Source organism: Vombatus ursinus, unplaced genomic scaffold (assembly GCF_900497805.2).
Source record: "Vombatus ursinus unplaced genomic scaffold, bare-nosed wombat genome assembly UNPS02008267.1, whole genome shotgun sequence".
NCBI lineage: Eukaryota > Metazoa > Chordata > Mammalia > Diprotodontia > Vombatidae > Vombatus > Vombatus ursinus.
This window is the reverse complement of record NW_020948045.1, coordinates 92,193-113,902: the sequence shown is the minus strand read 5'-3', so window position 1 is coordinate 113,902 and position 21,710 is coordinate 92,193. Positions and strand designations below refer to the sequence as shown.

Sequence of the window (21,710 nt, the reverse complement as noted above, 5' to 3'; positions counted from 1 at the left end):
ATAGTGTTTTGAAAACTTGGAGAAGAGATGGTATCCAGAAGGAGAAAGTGTATATCCCCACAGCTTAGCACAGTGCCTGGCATATAATAGAAATTTATTACATGTTTATTGACCATGTCAAATACTACAGAGAAGATGATTAAGATTGTGAAAAGCCATTAGATTTGGCAATAAAAAGATCATTGATAACTTTGAGGAGAGTAGCTTCAGCTGAATAATGAGGTGGGCAGCCATGTTACATAGAGATTAGAATCTAGTGAGAAGGGATGAACAGATTTTTGTATATGACTATAATGGAATATTATTGTGCTGTAAGAATTGATGAAAGGGATGGTTTCAAAGAAGTCAAGGAGGGCTGGTATGTACTTATGCAGATTGAAGGGATCAGGACCAGGAGAACAATTTATGTAATACCCACAGCATTATAAAGTCAAAACAACTTTGAAAGACTTAGGACCTCTGATCAGTGCAATGAGTAGCCATGACTGTAGAGGATCTTTAAAGAAGCATGCTACTGACTTCCTGATCAAGAGGTGATGAATTCAAGATACAGACTTAGACATACATTTTTGGGCATGATCAGTGAGGGAATTTATTTTGCTTGGCTCTGCATATTTGTATAGGGGTTTGGTTTTTCTTTTTCGGGGCAGGGGTTGACATGGGAGAATGAGAAAATAAGTGCCTGTTAACTGAAAATGAGATTTTAAAAAAGATTTTAAAAAGTATTTCAGACAAAAGAAAAAAAAATCAAGTGAGAGGAGAGAAAGTGGAGGCAACGAGTATAGATGGCTTTCTTGAGCTTATTAACCTGCAAAGGAAAGGAGTTAACACTAGGACAATAGTTGGCAGTGATAGTTGGATCATGTGAGGTTTTTTGTTTTTAAAAGATAGGGAAGACATGAGTGTATTTGTAGGCAGAAGGGAAACAACCAATGGATAGGGGGAGAGAGAGAAGATTAGCAAAATTCAATTCAGTTCCATTCAATAAATACTTATTAAGTGCATGTTATATGCCAGACACTGTCCTAAGTTCTGGGTTACAAAAAGAGGCAAAAGACAGTCCTTAGGTATTAATGACTCAGATCAGGATTTGAATCCATACACTCTTTACCTCCAATAAGGTTTCCTCTGGCTTGCTTAATGTCTCAGCTAAAATCTCATGTTTTGCAAGAAGTCTTTCCCAGTCCTTCTTAATCTTAGTGTCTTCCCTCTGAGATGATCTCCATTGGATTGTGAGCTCCTTGAGAGCAGAAACTTTTTTTTTGTGCCTTTCTTGTATTCCTAGCGTTTGGCTCAGTTCCTTATAGTGAGTACTTAATAAATGCTTGTTGACTGTCACATTCTTCTTTGTTTGGAGTGACAAAAGCAAACTACACTAGAACTTTAAAACAATATTTAACATAACATCAAACTGTTATAATTTCTCTACACCTACTGTTAGAGTTAACTGAGGCACAAAGTTCTGAGCATGATCAGTTTATTAGTAAAGTGTGATTTACAGTTTTGGGGAGCACAGAACAAACAACAGGACTTTGTAAATGGGGAACAAGTTATGATTGATTACAAAAACTTGACATCATGAATGGCAAAATCAGTATGATTGGTTACAGAGCTGAGGCATGGGGGACAATATAATTGGTCGCAACAACCCCCTTCTTCCTTCCTGTGCCTAAGAAATGTTTATTGTTTGAGTCTACTTGCAAGGTCAGAGATATGGGACCAGACATCCTTGAAGGATAGGTTGGTGGTATATAGATACTGGACCAGATTCCATGGTGTTCACTCATATCCCTCAAGGATAGCAGATTTCCTTGAGGCAAGAGTTAAATAGTGATTATCAGGAGAATGGATTTCAAAACTCATTATAGGCCAGTTGAACTTCTAAGTTCTGAGACAAAGAACAATGACGTAAACAGTTACAGGATGAAGTTAAAATTAATTGTAAATAGAATCAATAAAAATGATACAGAATCCATTTAATCTTCTCACTCCTTTATTCTCCCTTCTACAGGAGAGCTCTTAAAACAAATAAGAGTTGATTATTCACTAATTAGGAGAGGTCTGGAAGATCCTCAGTATTTTTCCAAATTTTTTTTTTTTGGTGAGGAAATAAGTGACTTGTCCAGGGTCACCCAGCTAGTAAGTGTCAAGTGTCTGAGTCCAGATTTGAACTCAGGTCCTCCTGACTCCAAGTCTGGAGCTCTCTCCACTGCATCACCTAGCTGCCCCTTTTCCCATTCTTTTGAGAAAATATACACCAAGTTATTATTATTATTATTATCTTTTTATCCAGTAGTAATACAGTAATTATTTATTGTAGTAATTATTTACAAAGTATTTTTCATAACACTCCATTTGATACTGACAACAACCCTATGAGCTACAGGTATTAGCATTCCTATTTTACAAATAGAAAAAAGGTTCAAAGGAGAAAATGATTTGTCCATTGTCACAAAACCTAATAAATATCCAAAGAGCAATTTGAACACATCTCACCTAAATCCACAGCTCTATCTCCTATACAGTGCTGTCTCCAGATGGCCTTAATTACATTCAACTTCAGCAGTTAAAAATTAATGGAGGCCTATATCAAATTGTTTATAATGTGTGGGGGGGGGGGGGAGACAGTGAAAGAATTTGAAACTCAATTTTTTTGAGTTTCATATTGTGTGTTCATTTGGAAGTCCTCAAACTTTTAACAGCCATTTTGCTAACTTCTTATTAGAATTCCTGGAGTTTCTACCTTTGTGAGGCATTGAAAACCAGTACTCAGAAGTTCATATTAAAGAATGTATGGCCTGAAATTATCCAAAACTCAAAATTGTTACATCCTTCTCTATGAAAAGTATATTTCTTATCTTTTTTGGCAATTTTATACAGTATTTTATACTGAGATGTTTTATGGAGTGATGATTTTGAAATAAATCAGTACTCAATATTTCAGTGAAGGATTTAGGAAAGTCAAGGGCTTTCCAACATAACAAACCCTTTAGAATGTTTAAGCTTTTCAAAATTTCTTGACATTCTAGGTTTCAGATCACTGATGTTCACTTGCACATATGCACTGTGGTAAATATCCTCAAATGAAGGAAAAACTCTTCAGTAACATTTTCATTTTTAAAAATGACCTGTCTTATTTCTCATTTGTTGCACATTTTATTTCTGTTTTACATTAGCTGCCAGTCTTGCTTCTTTTGTTCATGTCACTTGATTTGCACCTTTACTAATAGATAGCATGCTCATGTTCTTAATTTATTCAACATCACTTTTTTCTCTTTTAATTAAGAATGAACTTGGTAAACTGAATTCTTTGGTTTAGTCCTAATTTTAATAAAAGTGACGATTAGGTTTACCCTGCTTCTTCTTGGACTCCCAATAAAATCAGTAACAGTTTCTGTAAGTGTTGTCAAGTGGAACCAGGGCTGGCATTCATTCTTTGCATAATCTTTCACTGTTTTTAGCACTGCCATTTTGCATGTTATATTGCTCTTTCTCTATTCAAGTACCATTTACTATGTTGGAATGACATCAAAATGCCTTCTATTAATTTACATATTCTTTAGCATGATATATTACTTCTAATTTTGAATCAAACACAAGGAAATAGCTGCTTGATACACATTGGCATCCAGCACAATTTACTGTAATATATAATAATGCTTATGCTATAACTGAATCAGAAGATATATACTTTGATCCAGATTTTAAAAGTAGCTAATAATTACAAGAAACTGGTGAAGATGGCACCATGGTAAACATCAATTGCTTGGGAAAGCAGGGTGACCTAGGGGGATGACTTAATTCTTGATGTGATCTCAGCTATTTTAAAATTGTATCTTGTTCTGGTCTCTCTGACCCATCTCACTTCTAGTTAGTATAGTAAGTTTATAAGTAGCCAGTATAAAGGGGCAGTAACAGGAAGTAAGATTGCAAAGGGGAATCTGGAAGTCACTTACAGACTGTCCCCAAAATCAAAGAAGTATAATTTGCAGACTGCATTATATATTAACTAAAAATCACATCCTGAGACTGTGTACTAAATTAGGGCTTTTTGGTCCTGTGATTTCAGATAAGCTCTAAATGTCTGCATAAAACTAGCTCTTAAGTGGCATGGATACAAGTTAGTCTGTCCCCCTGCCTGTAAAAATGAGACCCCAAATTCCTGCTCTCTCTCTCTCCCCTCCTGCACTCTTCCATCTCCATCTGGGTCCATGCTACTGAGTGTTCCCAACTCCAATCCATGGTTGTGTGACTGCTGCTCTGTGCCTCTACCATCTCTATTCTCTTCCCCAGGCTGCCTGTCTTCCTTTACCACTCTATTGCCATTCCCATACTATCTTCTTCTGTTTCCTTCCCTCCTCCTTTGCACCATATGTCTCTGTATTTTCTATGCCGTTTACCCCGGCACCCTCTGTGCCAAGTGGGATTGAAGCCTTATTCCCCACTGCCATCATATTCTTTCCTGGCAAGTACCCAAAGAACCAGCATGCCTCCCCTCTTTTCATGATTCCATCAAATTAATTAGCAATTCATCAACCTAGATGTTGAGACTGAGTGACATCAAGGCTGAGGTTACACTGAGAGTGATGGTAATTACTTCATGTCATTATGCTTAGCGGGTAATCCATTCTGTTTAGGTTAATAGTAGCCTTTGATAAACAGAATGGAGCAAACTGATTTGGTCTTATATCTCCCTGAACTCGCACCTTTCAGTAAATGGGCTCACCAGAGCATAGAGAAGTGACAAATTGCTTTGTGTCCAAACTTGATATTACTATTTGCATGAACAGATACAGATTAGGTTCTGTAGTTTAAAATGGAATAAAAATAAACCTTTAGGTAACCAGATGCAGTTAAGTTACAGCTGCTGGCCAGTTCTGCCCTCCATGAATTTTTCTTTGAAGAGTATTTTATTTTTTTCCCCAATTACATGTAAAAACAATTTTTAAGATTTTTTAAAAAAAATTGAGTTTCAAATTCTTTCACTGTCCCCCCCCCCCCCCCCCGACATAGTAAGCAATTTGATATAGGCCTCCATTAATTTTTAACTGCTGAAGTTGAATGTAATTAAGGCCATCTGGAGACAGCATTGTATAGGAGATAGAGCTGTGGATTTAGGTGAGATGTGTTCAAATTGCTCTTTGGATATTTATTAGGTTTTGTGACAATGGACAAATCATTTTCTCCTTTGAACCTTTTTTCTATTTGTAAAATAGGAATGCTAATACCTGTAGCTCATAGGGTTGTTGTCAGTATCAAATGGAGTGTTATGAAAAATACTTTGTAAATTTCAAAGTATTAAATAAATGTCAGTTATTTGATCATAGAATAAAGAGGAATTAATCCCAGTGTCACTGTTGCTGTTGAGTAGCAGCTGAGGTATTTGTTAGTAATAATCTACTACTTTCAACTTCTTTCTCTGATCTATTTTTCTATTCTCTCCTTTTTTCCCCCTCTTCTTTCCTTTTTTCAGGTCAGTAAGTTATCCCAGTTTTTCAGAGGTTCTCTTTTTTTGCCCAACTAAAGTCTATCCTGCTTTAATTTTGAACCTGTTAGACTTCCTGTCAAATTGAAGAACAATTGGCTAATATTTTTCTTAAAAGCTGTTATATATCTTAAGGTAATCAGTTTATTCTTCATCTTCTATGATGGTGAAACAAAACTGGTTCCTTGAAACTTGTTTCATATGTATTTTCTGTTCTTTTAATCATCTTTGTTGTTTTCTTTTGAAATGTCAACAGTTCCCCCAAATCCCTTTCAAAGTATGGTGACCAAAACTGAATATAGTAGGTCTGATTGAAAATAGAAGAAACATGGTATTGTGGTAATTGGATTTGGATGGAAAGGACTTTTTTTTTCCTGTTGCTTACTGTGTAACCTTGTTTAAGCCATTTAACTTGTGAAGTTCACCACTATCCCTACAGCCATCTAAGTTTACAGTCTTGGGCCCTTCCTTGGCTCCTCACTCTTTTACTCCTTATATCCAAATACTTGCTTTTTTTTTTTTTTTTAAACTACCACAACATCTCTTGAATCCATTCCCATGTCACTATTCATGACCACCCTGTTTTAGGCCTTCCTTACCTTTCATTGATATGATTGCAATAGCCTCCTAATTGGGATGCCTCACTCCTCAGTTTTTCCCCATTCCTTTCCATTCTCCATATAACCACCATAGTGATTTTCCTAAAGTTTCTGTATAAACTCTGGCCTGGTGGCTCCCTGTTTCCCTTAAGATCGATTATAAATTCCTCTCTTTGTCATTTGAAGCCCTTCTGGATCTGACTCTACTCATTCTGTCTTTCCAGCTTTATCACACACTACTTTCCATGCAAATTATGGTCTGCCTAAATAGATCTCAGTGTTCTTACTTGGAATATAGTAATTGCTTAATGATTGTTTCTTGATAATTAATACCTAATTAATATGCAGTGTTCTTCATAGTGATTACTAGTTGGAAAGTCATTTTAGTCATACCTCAGTTGCCTTCTTCCACAGACAAAACTACCACAAAATACTATAAGCCTGATGAGGATGGACAAGTTGGTGTTTCTGTTCATCTGAGCTAAAGAACACCTTATGCAAATGAATGTAAATAAATACTTTAACTGATGTGAGTCATTTAACTAATGTTAATCCCCTCTTGTGCCTGGTAATGAGTGTATATTGGAAAATAAAGTTACCACCTGGTCATATAAATATATATACACACACACACACACACTCACACACACATGTGTGTGTGTGTGTGTGTGTGTGCGTGTGTGTGTGTAATGGGCAACCAGCTGGCAAAGTGGGTAGAGTGCTGGGCCTAGAGTCAAGAAAACTCATCTTCCAGAGTTCATATCCAGCTTTGACACTTATTAGCTCTGTGACCCTGGGCAAATCTCTTAACCTTGTTTGCCTCAGTTTCCTCATCTGTAAAATGAGCTGGAGAAGGAAATGGTAAACAACTCCAGTATCTCTGCCAAGCAAACCCCAGAGGGGGTCACAGAGAGTCAGACACAACTGAACAACCACCATCTATATGATTACTTGCAGTGATCTATCTAGAGTTTTTAGGAGACTCTTCTCCTAAAGAGTGTCTTCCACCTTCTCTCTGTTCTTTACCAAATTAATTTTAATAATGCACAAATCTGATCAGGTCTCTCTGTGCTCTTCGTTGCCTCCCATTATCCATAAGATAAAGCCTTCAATAGTCTTGACATTATTCTCCTCCTTTATCCTTATTTTATACTTCCCCATCATATACTTTTATCAGAAAGGACTATTTCATTCATGTACACCTTGTGCTCCTAGAATAAATATCTATATTACCATTTATTAGAATACTTCAGAAACCTACTGGAATGCCATTGCTTCCAGTTCTTGACTTCAGCAAACATTTAAGTATCCGGTCTTTGCAAAATAATATGCTCAACACTGGGGGAGGTTTAGTAAAGACTCAGTTCTTGCCCTCATAGACTTTTCTGATTTTGAAATTGTTTCTTACCTTCTCTCAGAAACCATTTCCTTTTTAAGACTGTAATTTATATTGGTTTCTCATGCAATTTTCTGTTCATTTAATAATAAAATTTTTTCTTTGTGCTTCATATCTTCCCTTACAGACTACAAATTCCTTATAGGCAGGGAGTGTGTGTTCTTCATATTTTCTCCTTGCTTAATTTTTTGTTGGATTGAATTGAGAGCCTATTATTGTTTCATACTAGGTAGTAGTGTGTGGCATCAATATTTTAAAGAAATGGTGCCATCATTTACATTTGGCCTCAAGTACTTCTCTTCCATGTATATCTTGATCGCTTCTGCCAGTACATCTTTGGTGAGACTCCCTTCCTGGAAAGTCCTTTCCCTTTTGCATTTTTTCATCTTTTAGGTTCCACTTCTTCCATAAAGTCTACTCCAACTACTCTGACCCATCCTGGTTTCTTTTGAGTCTATATTGGTCTCATTTGATTCTATATTTTCTTGTATTTAGCAAGTGTTTTATGTATGTTCAGTTTTGTTTGTCCAGCTGGATTGTAAGTTCATTTGTCACAGAGTCCATGTCTTATAAATTGTGGGTAATAATGCCTAGCAAGATTATCATATTGCTTTGTACTGTTTTTATATCCATCCAAGGTGGATAATATATCATGTATTGTGCACTCAAATACTTGTTGATCTGAATAGATATTTGTAATTATACTTTGCTTGAGCCATTTTTAGTGTTGTATACAATGCCTAATGATGATAACAGGATCTTCTAATAAAATGTAAATGCATCTTAGGAAGAGGCTCTGTATAGTGGAAAAAATGCCAAACTTGGAGTTAGAAACATCTGGATTCATGTGTCACTTTCAAAGCTTACTAGTTCAATTTCCTACTCTGAAAAATAGAAATAAGAATACTTGTAGTCTCTGTCAGTGTTGTTGTGAGGCTCAAATGAGATGGTGTGTATACAGTGCTTTGCAAACCTCAGAGCATGGCATGTCAGGATATTATAAGCAACTAAAACAAGTAAATGTTCAACATGTTCATCACAAATTTCTTTACGTTTTTAAGCATGACACATGTCTCTTTGACCTGTGGAACCAAGGAAGATGGTATAATGTAGAGTACAAGCCACACTCAGACGTGAGCCAGAGAGCCCTGGCTTTCTAGCTGTGGGAGCAGGTCAGCTCACTTCATAGTTTCCTCATCTAGAAAATGAGAGAGTTGAATGAAAGAATCTCAGGCCCCACCTTGATATGATTACATGAGTTAGTTCAGTTTTGAATTTCTTTTTCTAGTATCTGAAAGTCCGATTAATTCCATTGGATATGCAATTCAATGCAATTCAGCCATTTAAAACTTTTTTTTTTTAAATACCAACTGGTTTATCACTCAGTGATGTAAATTCTCACTTAACTTCTTTGTATGGTTTTTTAAAATGTGTTATCAACATTTAAATGGTTTGTGTGTTTTATTTCTAACAACCTATATGCAATACAATATCTTAATAAAGAGTTTAACACCATGTTTTTGATATTTATTCTAAAGTGCAAAGTTTTTGGTTATTTCATTACTTTTCTGGGGTTTTTTTCCGTGACTTTTGGATGGAATTCCTAGACATTGTCAGATTTCTGAATTTGACATAATTACTCTTGTGGTTTAAAATTTTTTTTAGGTTTTTAATCTTTTTTCTTGTTCACCTGAAAGTTGTAAGTTAATATATACATATTTTCTTGCTGTGACATATTATTTTCAATAGTTAAATATTAGCAATTAAATAAAAGTTTAAAATGTAAAATCTTTGGATAATGTATATTATTTTTAACTTTAGGAATATGAAGCACGAATAGGGAGGACATGTAAACCTCCACTTCCGTCCACAAGACGTAAAAATTTTGAATTTGAACCACTTTCAACCACTGCTCTCATTCTTGAGGATCGACCATCGTAAGTGTTTTAATGATTGTTAATATTGTTGATACTTTTAATTTTAGAACAATTTATCTAACCTATCATATTAAAGGTATTTGATATTCCTCGGAAACTTGTTTTTGAAAAAAGTCATTCCAGAAAGATGTCTTAATAAGAAAAAACTACATTGTTGATTCAGAAGCCATAAGTAGATTCAGTTGATGCTGGCATGAGCTTTTATTTAATTTAATGCAATGATGCATTAAAATTACCATATTTCACCACATAATCGTCACCACTGCATAATCATTGAACCCTATGGTGTTTTTTTTTTCCAGTCCAAAAATTGGCTTGTAACCTTTTGTTGCGTAATCTTTGCATGGTATAATTCTGTCAGGCCTCTTAAGAGGTAAATAAAGCAGCAGTGCTTTCACCAGTGGCATATGGATACACATTTATCTGTCATGCATTGCGATCCTAGAATTCTCAGGGCACGTGCCTTGTTAGTGTTGAGTTTTATTGTATATTCACTGGTATTCTATAATGGTTGCACCCCACCTTTTTTGCAAAAAAAATTTGACATAAAATCTACGATGATTATGCAGTGAAATATGGTACTTCTCTGCAATTTATAATCTTAAAAATAGTCTAGGGCATGGAAAGGTTAAATGATTTGTCTAGAATCACAAAAGCCAGTATGTATCAGAGACAGAAGTTGAACCCAGGTTTTCTGGTTTTAAGGTTGGCTTTCTATCTTCTTTGCCAGGTTGCCTTTATTTTAGCTCTTTTTAAAAAGTAAATTTTTATTGATATTTTATGTATTTATATCACTTAAATTCTCCCACACTGCACAAGATATATCCCTCATAGGGGCAGGTAGGTGGCGCAGTGGATAGAGTACTGAGCCTGAAGTCAGGAGGACCTGAGTTCAAATGTGGCCTCAGACCAAACACTTGACGCTTAACTAGTTGTGTGACCCTGGGCAAGTCACTTAACCCCAACTGCCTAAAAACAAATCAAAACAAAACAAGAGATATCCCTTATAACAAAGAATAAAAGTGAGGAAAAAAAATTTTAGCAAATGCTAACAAACATATCAAAAAGCCTTACATTTTCTATGTGGTATTCTGCCCTTAGAGTCTCCTGCTTCAGAGATGTGGGGTGATATGTCATCTCATATCTCTTCTTTGAGGCCAAATGTGGTGATTATAATTTTAGATCATTCAGTTTATATTTTTTTTTGTTGTTCTTTACACATCTTATTATTTTGTATATTGTTTTCCTGGTTCTGCTTATTTCACTTTATGTCAATTCATATAAGTTTTCCTATGCCTTTATTCATCTCATTTATTATTTCTTATAGCATAGTAATATAGTCATTGTATCATTTTTATAATATACTAATATTCCAGCACATTGATATACATATATACATATATCTATCTAGATCTATATATATCTAATACACACACATACACACACAGCCCTTGTTTAGCTATTCCCTAGTTGATGAGCATCTATTTTATTTCTAATTATTTGCTACTACAAAAAATGCTATTATAAATATTTTGATGTCTAAGGACCCTTTCTTTTTTTTGACCTCTTTGGGATATATGCCAGGCTGTGGAAGCTCTGGGTCAGAGGGTATGGGCATTTTAGTTACTTTCTTCACATAATTCTAATTTATTTTCCCATAATGGTTGTAAATTCATAGTTCCACCAACAGCTTGTTAGTGTTCCCATCTTTCTACACCCCGTCCAATATTGACTATTCGTATCTTTTGTCATTTTTGCTGATTTGCACAGTGAAACTTCAGGGTTGTTTTACAAGTTGCATTTCTCTTATAATTTGTGATCTACGAAGGGGGAGGGTACATTAATGGGGTAAGGAGAGGTGAGTGATACAGCTCTCCTTCATTCATGGGCAAACAGTGAAGAGATGATTCCTCTAGCTTCTTCTCAAGAAGAAGGCTTCAGGAGAATTCAAGAGAGGAAGCAGAAAGGAATAATTAAGTCAAGGAGAGTTGAAAGAGGTGGTCTCAGCCCAAACAAGGGTAGATGTCCCACTGAACAACCCTCTACTCAGGAAAAAAGTGTGTAGGAGATTGGAGACCTCAGTGGGACAGGTAATGCACTGGAAGGCTACCTCTGAGAGAGTGTGATGCTTCCATGGATAAAAATCCTGACCCAGGAAAAGGGTCGTATAAGTTTCTGGGGCCTTGAGTATCTAGAAGGGGAGTTGGGGTAGATATGGAATCTATGTAAAATGGCCTGGTCATTAGTAAGGAGAACAGTTAAGGGGAAGAGAAGGGGTGGAATTGCACTGCATGATTTAGGACAGAGGGGAATTGGTACCAGGCATGTTACTTCTGTGAATTGAATCACACATTTTCTGATTCTATTAGAAAGGGGTGGGGACTTACCCACAAAGAATAAAATTGCAAAATAAACTGGAAGGGAAAAGAGGGAAGAAAACAAAGCAAAGCAATTCTTAGAAAAAGGCACAATAAAAGGAAAACTAACCAACATAAGAAATCAGAGGGGAGAAGATAGAGAAATTTTGAACTACTGTACTACTACTAGTAATAGCTGGCATTTATATAGCATGTTAGGATTTGCAAAGCACTTTGAAAATATTATCCTATTTTTAGGCTACAACAACCCTGGGAGCTGGATGCTATTATTATTATTATTTTCATTTTACAAATGAAGAAACTGAAGCATACAAGTGAAGTGACTTGCCAGTGTCACAGAGTTAGTAAATATCTGAATCTGGATTTGAATTTGGGTCTTCTTGACTCCAGGTCTGGTGCTCTGTTCATTGTACCACTCACCTGCCTCTAACCACTTAACTTAGAGGAGAAAGAGAAGGGGAAAAAAAGAGGAAGAAATAGAAAACTACATTTAAAAAAGAAAATTCAGCAACTTAAGTAAAACTTCAAGCTAGGGAAAGGAAATGCTGGGAGAGCTGGGCACACTAGGAATACAACCCGTGGAAATAGAGATGCCTCAAAGTAGTTTAAGTAAAACTAATTGCAGTGGCAAAGAATTCATTTAAAAGAGGAAGAGAATAAAAACATATCTAAGAAGAATGCTAAAGAAACCAAAGGAGGAAAACCCAAACCTCCTTCTCATAATTTTAAATGCGAATTGACTAAACAATATAGTAAAATGAAAGAAAATGGTAGAATAGATGAGAAAACAAACCACACAATATGTTGTTCACAAGAAACCCATTTGAAAAGCAGGGACTGTCTCTCGCAATGGGAGGCTGGGTCAAAATTCACTATGAATCAGATAAACCCCCAAAAAACTGGAGTTTCAATCTTGCCAGATGGACATCAGAGAGCTCCCCCATATTCTCCATTTAAGGAGAATGTTTAGGGGAACCATCTCTTCATTTCCCACCCAGTTGCACTCGTCTGGACATCATCGTGCCTGCCCAACCTCTCTCCCTGCCTCCCAGCTTCCTTTTATGTGTTGTCTTCCCTTATTAGATCATGTGCTCCTTATGAGCAAGGACGGGCATTCTGGGGTTTGATGCCATAGGTCCAATGTCATTCCCCCAAATTCTGTTATCCAGAGGGCTTTAACATCTTTCTTGTGGACTCTTTACATTAGACCTCTTCCGTGACAGGGGTGAGCACCCTTGTAACTCCTTTTTTATTCCTTATCTGAAATGTCATTGAATTAAGGTTATTTCTTTTAATATGTCTTTTAAGGACTCCTCTATAATTTTGACATGCAGAGGAAATACTTACTTGTAAAAAACCTGTTAGGGGATAGTGTTTTGTTTTACTGAATCCAGTCATTTTAAAAATCAAAGTATTATAAGCACAGTGGGATGTTATATTTTCTTTGGGAATTTGGAGTATTTTTAATGGTCCTCTAAAACAAAGACTGATATTGTTTATTTTATTTTACTTTTAAATAATATTTTTCCCCAATTACATGTTAAAACAGTTTTTAACTTTTTTTTTTTGTTTTAAAGTTTTGAGTTCCAAATTCTAAATCTCCTTCCTTCCCTTTCCCCTTCCACTTCCTGAGATGGTAGACAGTCTTATGTAGGTTATACATGTGCAATCTTGTAAAACGTTTCCATATTAGTCATTTTGTGCAAGAGTTGAACAAAAAAGGAATGAAGTAAAGAAAGTGAAAAATAGTATGCTTCAGTCTGTGTTCAGATAATATCAATTCTTTCTCTGGAGGTGGATAGTATGTTTCATCATGAGTCCTTTGGGATTGTCATGGATCATTGTATTTCTGAGAATAGCTAAGTCATTCACATTTCTTTATCCATACAGTATTGTTGTCACTGTGCACAATGTTCTCTTGTTTCTGCTTACTTCACTTTGCATCAGTCCATGTAAGAAAGACTTATATTTTTAATGCTAGTATTCTTCTGGCTTAGGTGTATGGGTACAGATCATTGAACAACATGCTTTCCAAAGAGATGAAAATGAACTTTCTCCAGATGGCATGGTTGGGGATGAGCAGGCTGTAGTGTTTCACAAACCAGGAATTTTCAAGGATGGTATAAATCAGGGCTTCTTAAATTTTTCCTTCTCACAACCCCTTTTTGCCTAAGAAATTTTTACATGACCTCTGGTATATAAGTATAAAAAATAGGTATACAAATCAAACAGTTTACTGATAATAAATCATAAAGAAATTTATTCTTTGGTATACATATAATTTTACCATTTATTAAAGATGAAAACAAATTTGCATACTAATGATGGATGTGCTTGTTTATTTTTACATTAAAAATTAAATCTTGGCAGAATATTTGATACTGTGGGATGTAGAGCATCTTCAGTGTTTTTTGGAGTTGATTGATATTTTGATTTTGTAATTGTCAGTGCTGAGAATGCTGCTTTGCATAAATACGTAGTACAAAATGGCAGAAGTATGTTTAGAGCCATTTCAGAAATTGTTGGAAATTCTGGCCTAATCCCAATCCAAAATTCATTTAACGATTTTTTTTAGGAAACTCAAGTTTTAAACCTGTGTTGCTTGATAACTCACCAAATTTTTCTTGAATTTTTAATGGTAGATGACTGACATTTTTTATTTCAACTGAGTATTGTTTATGAACTCAACTTAGTTTTTTAGAATCAAAATTTGAAGGGAAGTATTTCTGAAGCTGTGTTTCCAGGCACTTCAGATGATCAATTATGACTCATATGATTAAATCTTTGGGAAAGTTATTTTCAATTATAAAATTATCTGTAGCTGTAAACATTTCTGAAGAAACATTTTCTATCCTAGTTCATATATTAACTTTTTTAAGTAAAACTTTCAATTTTTTCTTTTAACATAAATAAGTTACAATTCTTTCCTTGAAGCAATATGTTTAAATAATTGAGTTTTTCAAAAATATCTAACAGATAACAGTTTTCAAAGCTATGTCATTATGAAAAAAATTAACAGAATTGCATTTCTACTCAGTCAAAAATACTACTTCATCTTTCAGTTTCAATAATATCTTTAAACTTTGCCCTCTTGAGAGCCACATGATTCGACATATTTTCTTTTTCTTGTCAGTTTAGGTGTACTACAACCTGGTAGTGAAGACTGCTGCATTGTCATCAGCATTTTTACCTCTAGAACCTGCATTTAGCCACTCACTCATAACCTAAAATATTTTTGTCCTAAAACATAAATATTGATAATAATTTCTCAAATAAATACTAGCTTTTGTTTATGAAATTATATTTGTTTGTGCCTGATTTTAAAAACTGATGTTCACACTTATATACACATACAGTGGTGATAGTGGAGAAATATTATTAAAGAGCTTTTGTCTTTGCTTGCTGCAATTAAACACTTAATGTTTCTGTAAAAGAAGGAGATAGCAGTAATTTTTAAAATCAAACATTCTGACACAATACAATCCAAAGATATAATAATTTGATACTTACATGCTGAGGAATGACAGTGGGAAAATATTGAAAGTCTTTATTTTCTGTAATTAAACTATTATGTTTCTGCAAGAGCAGAAAGCTTTGTATGTACAGTAAAAACACTGCAGTTCGTAACAAAATAGTCTCAAATCTCAGCCAAAGTGTTTCTAGCAGTTCGTTGGTATTGTGTGGGGTGACGGCATGTGCAGTGCAAAGTGTGCACATTGTGTGTTAGAACCGAGGCTGCAGTGACGCCACACAGCAAGCGCTGCCAGAAACACCTCTGATTCGTTGCATGTTTGATTTTAAATTAATTTTTGGTCGTTGCATGTTCAGAAACCACTTACTGTTGCCAAATTTTTTTGTAACCCCCACATTCAGTTATGCAACCCCATATTGGGTTGCGACCCACAGTTTCAGAGACATTGGTATAAATGATGTCATCCAAGAAACAAAAGAGAAAAAAAAAAGATACGAGCCAGTCACTTGGTATAAAGGTGGGGAGAAATCCAATGGACTGCCCAGATAAGAAGAAATTGACAAGGAACTTTATGAGTCATTGATCTGTCTCGCACCCTCTGTCCTGTGAGCTTTGTGCCTGCCTTACCAGGTGACTGTTGCACGTTTCAGACAGGCTGACACAGAGACATCTTAAGCTTATTGGGGCCAAAATGGAACTCATTATTTTATATCCCAAACTTACACCCCTTCCAAACTGCTATATTTCCGTTCTCCCAAGTTTGTAACATCAGCATTATTTTCGACTCTTCACTCTTTTTTACCGTACATATTTAGTCAGTTGCCAAATCTTGCTGTTTCTGTCTCTACAACAACTCTCTACTCACCGGTAGGCCCTCAGCACCACTTGTCTGTACCACTGTGATAGATTTCTAATTGGTCTGTTATACATGTCTCTCCCCACAGCTTTAAGGACAGACCTGACTCTGTCACTCATATTCTTCCTAAATTCTTGTGTCTGACTATGAAATTTTAATTGTCCATGCTTTGTATTTTCCATATTCTTTGCCATTCTAGAAGATGTATTAAGTACATCTTCTAGGAGTTGAGGAGGTGGTTAGGCAAGAGGTATTGTAGGCCTAAGTGGGAAAGATTCTTATTAATTTATGCATTTAGTAGTGTGAAGCGAAACAGCAGGATATAATCTAGTCTTCTGGAGTAGATCGTCAGACAGGAGAGGCTTGTCAGACTTTAAGGAACGCTGAATAAAATAGGTTTAGGGGTCAGTTGGTCAGAAGGTAACTTAGGGCAAGGCAATCTTAGGACCTTAAAAAATTCCATGAATGAATAGTTTCTCTGAAGAGGCCAGGGAATCATACTTTTCTACCTAGAAGTCTTGGTTATTAGGGTTAGATCATAAATCTAGACAATAAGACTATTTTCTGGCCTGACTTGAAATTTGTCAGAGTATACCAGGTAGTTCCAGGGTGTGTTGCAGACTGGTCAAATATGACATTATACTTAACAGAGTTTTCTTTGTCAAGGAAATGGGATGGGTCAAGATGAGGTCAGGGTGAAGGGAAGGAAAGGGAAGGCATTTTTGTTTGTGTACTTTTCATGATTTTTCTTTTTCTTTTTCTTTTACATACCTACACAAAGCAGTTTGGACTGTATTGCTTTTGCCATGAAATTGTCAAATTTTCCCCTTTTCCTGGATAGACTATATAATGAAGTTGTACAGTGAGAGTGTTGACACTGGCCATTGCTACTTTTCTCTACTGCCAACTATATAAAACATTAGTGGCCTTTTCAAGCAAGTCTCTGGTTACTCTCTGATATGTATTAGAACAGTTGCACTCTGCATAAAACATAGAAGATATTGTACTCAGAGGTAATCTATGGAAAATTCAAAACTAATGTTAAAGTAACCAAAAATAGGTTTTCTTCTCTGTGTATTTAGGAATTTAAGGGAAATTTGGTTAATTATTTTATCCCATCTGGGTCTCAGTTTCTTTATCTGTAAAATAAGTTGTTGCAGCAGATAATGTTTAAGGTTGCTTTCAGTTGTACCATAATATTTGATGTGATTTTATTTTGTGATTCAGTTAAAAGGACCTGATAAAAGTCAGCTAAAGAAAGCTTCTTCATCACTCTTTTGAAATGCAATAATAATAATAGCTTATAGTTATGTAGTGCTTTATAATCAAAAGTGATTTGTGTGCACTGTCTCATTTGGTTTGCATGACATCCCTGTGTGAGATGTAGTATAAATGTTGCTGTGCCATTTTATAGATAAGAAGCTTTGGCTCACAGAAGGTAAGTCTGTGACATGAGTACAGTGGTGTGTGAATTACCTGAGACAGTCAATAATTTTGATATGATGTTAGTTTGTGACGGTAATAGTGATACATAACTTGTTTATACTGACAAGAGAGTCTCTCAGAATATCTTACTTTGGCCAGATGAAACCAGAACAAGCCATTGTCCCCACGTTTGGTCCTGTCTGGTTAAGTACTGGATTTTGTGCCATGCACTCATTTTAGTGCTCTATTTTGTTACTTTTAATTCTGTGTTTTTTAAGAATGGCTATTTTTTTCCAAGGTAAAGTATAAAAATTGTAGCTCTTAAAAGCACACTTTAATGGCTATTAGAAATACTGCCACAGCTATTGGTGTGGGGAAGTCAGGAATTTTAAGACTCATTCAACCCTGCAATGAAAGAGAGTCAGTCACACTTAAATGCAAGGGAAAATTTGTCAAAAATGAAAAACACCACCAACAGCTGACAAATTATTTATATAAAAGAGCTTAAATTATCCTCAAGTAACAAGCAAAGAGGGACCTGGAGGCTGGAGGAGTAGGGGGGAATATTATTGATTCCTTTACAATGTACTGTAAGCTTGTTGACATTGAAAGAACAGGAAGAAGGTAGTGAGTGAAAAAACAATTTCAGATCATTGCTCTGAAGAAGAATAACTTATTAAGGACAAGACAAGTGTGTAAAAAAATGACTGTAGATTGGAGAAAAAGTAATTTTGATAGCTAAGACTCATTCATTCAAAGCTCAGAAAACCATTGTCAAAAGTTAGGTGAGCTTGTATCTTCAAAAGCCTGTAAGTGTAAATACTCAAAAGTGTTTTGGGGAACTTTTTACTTCCTGTGGTCTTGGAAGTCTTATCCTCATTCATGGGAGGATGATCTTTGACAAGTATATTGGTAATGCTGAGAAGAAGAGTTGCTCCAGAATTACAGCTCTTCCCAAATGGAAATGACCTGGCACCATGCCACATGCCACAAGAGGTCCAGGCACTTATTCAAGACATGGAGATTAGACTGAGAACTCTCTTGAGTTAAACCTCATTAAAAACCTATAGGTTTTAAATCAAGGCTAGACTGGAAAAAAATAGACTCTTTGGCGAATATATGTTTAATAACCCATGCGATAAAAGGATGATTTGGTGATGAATTAAAGAATAGATATCAGAGTTTGTGACCATAGTGCCAAATTGTGTAATATAAGCGATGGTAGCAAAAAAAAACATATTACTGAAAGTTTTTTAAAGATGTAAAAAGTTGGATGTTTATTTTGATAAATTCATTTGAATTTGTTCCAGTTAATATGAACAGTACTGTAAGTGAAAGGACTCCAAATTCAGTGTTGTTTCCTAAAATAGCATAGTGCCTCTCATTGATTCAATAAATAAAAAGCTAGGCTATATGTATTATAAGTGGCACATTTGTAATGCAGATGAAATTTAGATGGTCAACTTTTGAATCAGAATAAATTGTAACATATGCAGTGTGTAAGTTGGCCTTTCCTTAATCTTTGCCTTAAAAAAGGGAAAGATTAACACATCAAAAATCGGTCTTTTAAAAAGAATTGACTGACTCTAGCATTTATTTTTCAGAAATCTTCCTGCCAAATCAGTTGAAGAAGCTTTACGTCATAGACAAGAATATGATGAAATGGTGGCTGAGGCTAAAAAACGAGGTATGAAATTATCAGAATTTGAATCAGTTTTGTATAATTGATTCATTGATTTGTTTAAAATCAGTGAATAAGAATAAGATGTCCACCAAAAAATACATTAAAATTTGATTGATACTTTATGTGAAGTGATTTTTTTATCTGAAAGCCCAATAGTTGTGCTTTTTATTTATTGTACTTTTTTTTTTTTTTTTTTGCTTTTTGGTGAGGCAATTGGGGTTAAGTGACTTGCCCAGGGTCACACAGCTAGTAAGTGTCAAGTGTTTGGTCTGAGTTATTGGTACTTTAAAATAGTTTATTAACTTTAGTTCAGCTTTAATTGAGGAAATGCTATGGTAACTATTAAAAACCTGGATGAAGAACACAGTACCTTCTTGTGATCATATCTGACTTTCAGCTATGTTAAAGATTTATCAGGGAAAATTGGGGAGCCCATAAACTTGCTGTTTCCACAAAGGTACTTGTTTACTTTATTAAAACAAGTAGTGGCTCATATTGCTGTTACTGCTATCTTTGTTTGTAAACTTTCTTGGTTTTCGTCTCTGGTGTAGTTTATCTTTTTGGTGTTTTGAAACTGAATTACTCTTAAGTGTTGAATGGTTTAGGAGGAACTTCTAGGTGGGAACGTAATTGAATCTGGAAACAGCTGAGCTGCAATGGCTTTGCTGTCCTTGACGCTTTCCAAACATATTTTCTTGTCTCCGTAATCCCAGTTGTTTGAAGTGTCACTTTTTATTGCAGCCTCTTTTTCTAAAGTGTGACACTAATAATAGTAATGTTATTTCTTATATAAACAATATTATTTACTAAATGTTAATTAATACAGGGTACTACTTTTCTTTAGATGACAACTCAGATTAATTTTTTTTTTTGGGTGAGGCAGTCAGGGTTAAGTGACTTGCCTAGGGTGGCACAGCTAGTAAATGTCAAATGTCTGAGGCCAGATTTGAACTCAGGTCCATCTGACTCCAGGGCCGGTGCTCTATCCACTGCACCATCTAGTTGCCCCTAAGTGAACAACTCACATAAATTTTAAAATTGTCAGGGGAGATGTGTTTAGGATCCATGTTGTCCTTGGAATATCTCTTAGTGGAGAGCATAACTTCCTTGCCTGTCTCATCCTTTGCAATTCATGTAAAATAAAGATGTTCACCAAAATTGCTGTGAAGGAGGTAAGGGAAGCATTATTATTATCCCTATTTTACACATATGAAAACTTAGATTCAAGATGGTTGTGACGTGTTCAAGATCTCACAGCTCTAAGTGGAACAGCTGGGACTAGATTGCTGGCTTTCTGATTCCCAGCTCAGTGTCCCTTTCAGTTTCCTATTGCTGTAGTGATACCAGAACTTAATTATCCTAGGAACACCTGCTCATGACTTTTGTGAAACTTGTGAAAGTAGGGCTTCCCCCCATATACATAATAAATTGTTTTTAATCTTAAAATAATTACTGGTTTTCAGTCAGTAAATTTGAAGTGCCTGCTATGTGCCAACTATTGTGCTAAGCAGTGAGGATACAAATATATATAAAAACAAATACAGTCCCATCCCCTAGTAGCTTATAATCTGTTGGGAAAAGACAACGTACAGAAAGGAAGCTGAAGAGGAGGGGAGGAGGAAGAAGATATCTGGTGCTGGGGCATGATGGAGAGGGCCAAAGAAGTCCAAAAGCAGCGGAGCTGGTGGAGGATGTGGAGAAGATCAATTCTGAGCCCCCTCTTTAAACAGAGAGGGGCAGAAGGGACTGATGAGATGTGAGTACCAGGCAGATTTAGTCTTGCAGGATGATGAGATTTCCCCATGATGAGTTTCCTGGGGAAGGAAAGCATGATGGAGAGGGCCAAAGAAGTCCAAAAGCAGTGAAGCTGGTGGGAAACGTGGAGAAAAACTACTTAAAATTCATTTTTCTATAGATATTTGCAATATTTCCAATATTGAATTCCTAAATGTATGCTGCTCAATAAATAACACCATTAAATTTATAGTTACTTTTTCATTTATACTATTTAAGGTAGTCATCAATGAGTAGAAGATCGTAGTAACCTTTGTTCAAGTGTCTTGTTTTAGTTAATGAAGAGAAAAAAATGAGAGTATAGTAATAATTTATTATAATTGATTTTTTTCTAGACCTGTGATTCATTCATGTATGGAAATCCTGCAGTGCAAATTTCCTTCCACCAATGGAAGATAGTTAGCTAGTTTATAAATTATAATATTAGAGATTTGCCTGGGGCACTGTGATTTTTAAGCAAATTGCCCAGGATCACACCTACTAGAGTGTCTCAAGGGCAAGATTTGAACGTAGGACTGGGCCCCTTTCTTCAAGACTAGTTGGTTATCTACTATGCTTTGCTTCCTCATTACTGTTATAATAATCTCACTTTTATCTAGTACTTTAGAGTTTACAAAGAAGTGGGCATCTGGAGACTTAAAAAAATATTGTTCTGGTGATGGATGTGTGTGTTTTAAGTATACT

At 35.5% G+C, this 21,710-nt stretch overlaps 1 protein-coding gene across 2 annotated transcripts in view; it reads left to right on the top strand.

Annotated features, from left to right (window-relative positions):
* LOC114034148 (TBC1 domain family member 12-like) overlaps positions 1 to 21,710 on the top strand; it is a 128,908-nt gene that overhangs the window by 60,453 nt on the left and 46,745 nt on the right. For both annotated transcript variants that reach the window (XM_027849754.1, XM_027849753.1), the window contains exons 3-4: positions 9,302 to 9,417; positions 19,153 to 19,235. In XM_027849754.1, coding sequence (XP_027705555.1) covers positions 9,302 to 9,417; positions 19,153 to 19,235 — 199 coding nt within the window. The remainder of the gene's footprint in view (positions 1 to 9,301; positions 9,418 to 19,152; positions 19,236 to 21,710) is intronic.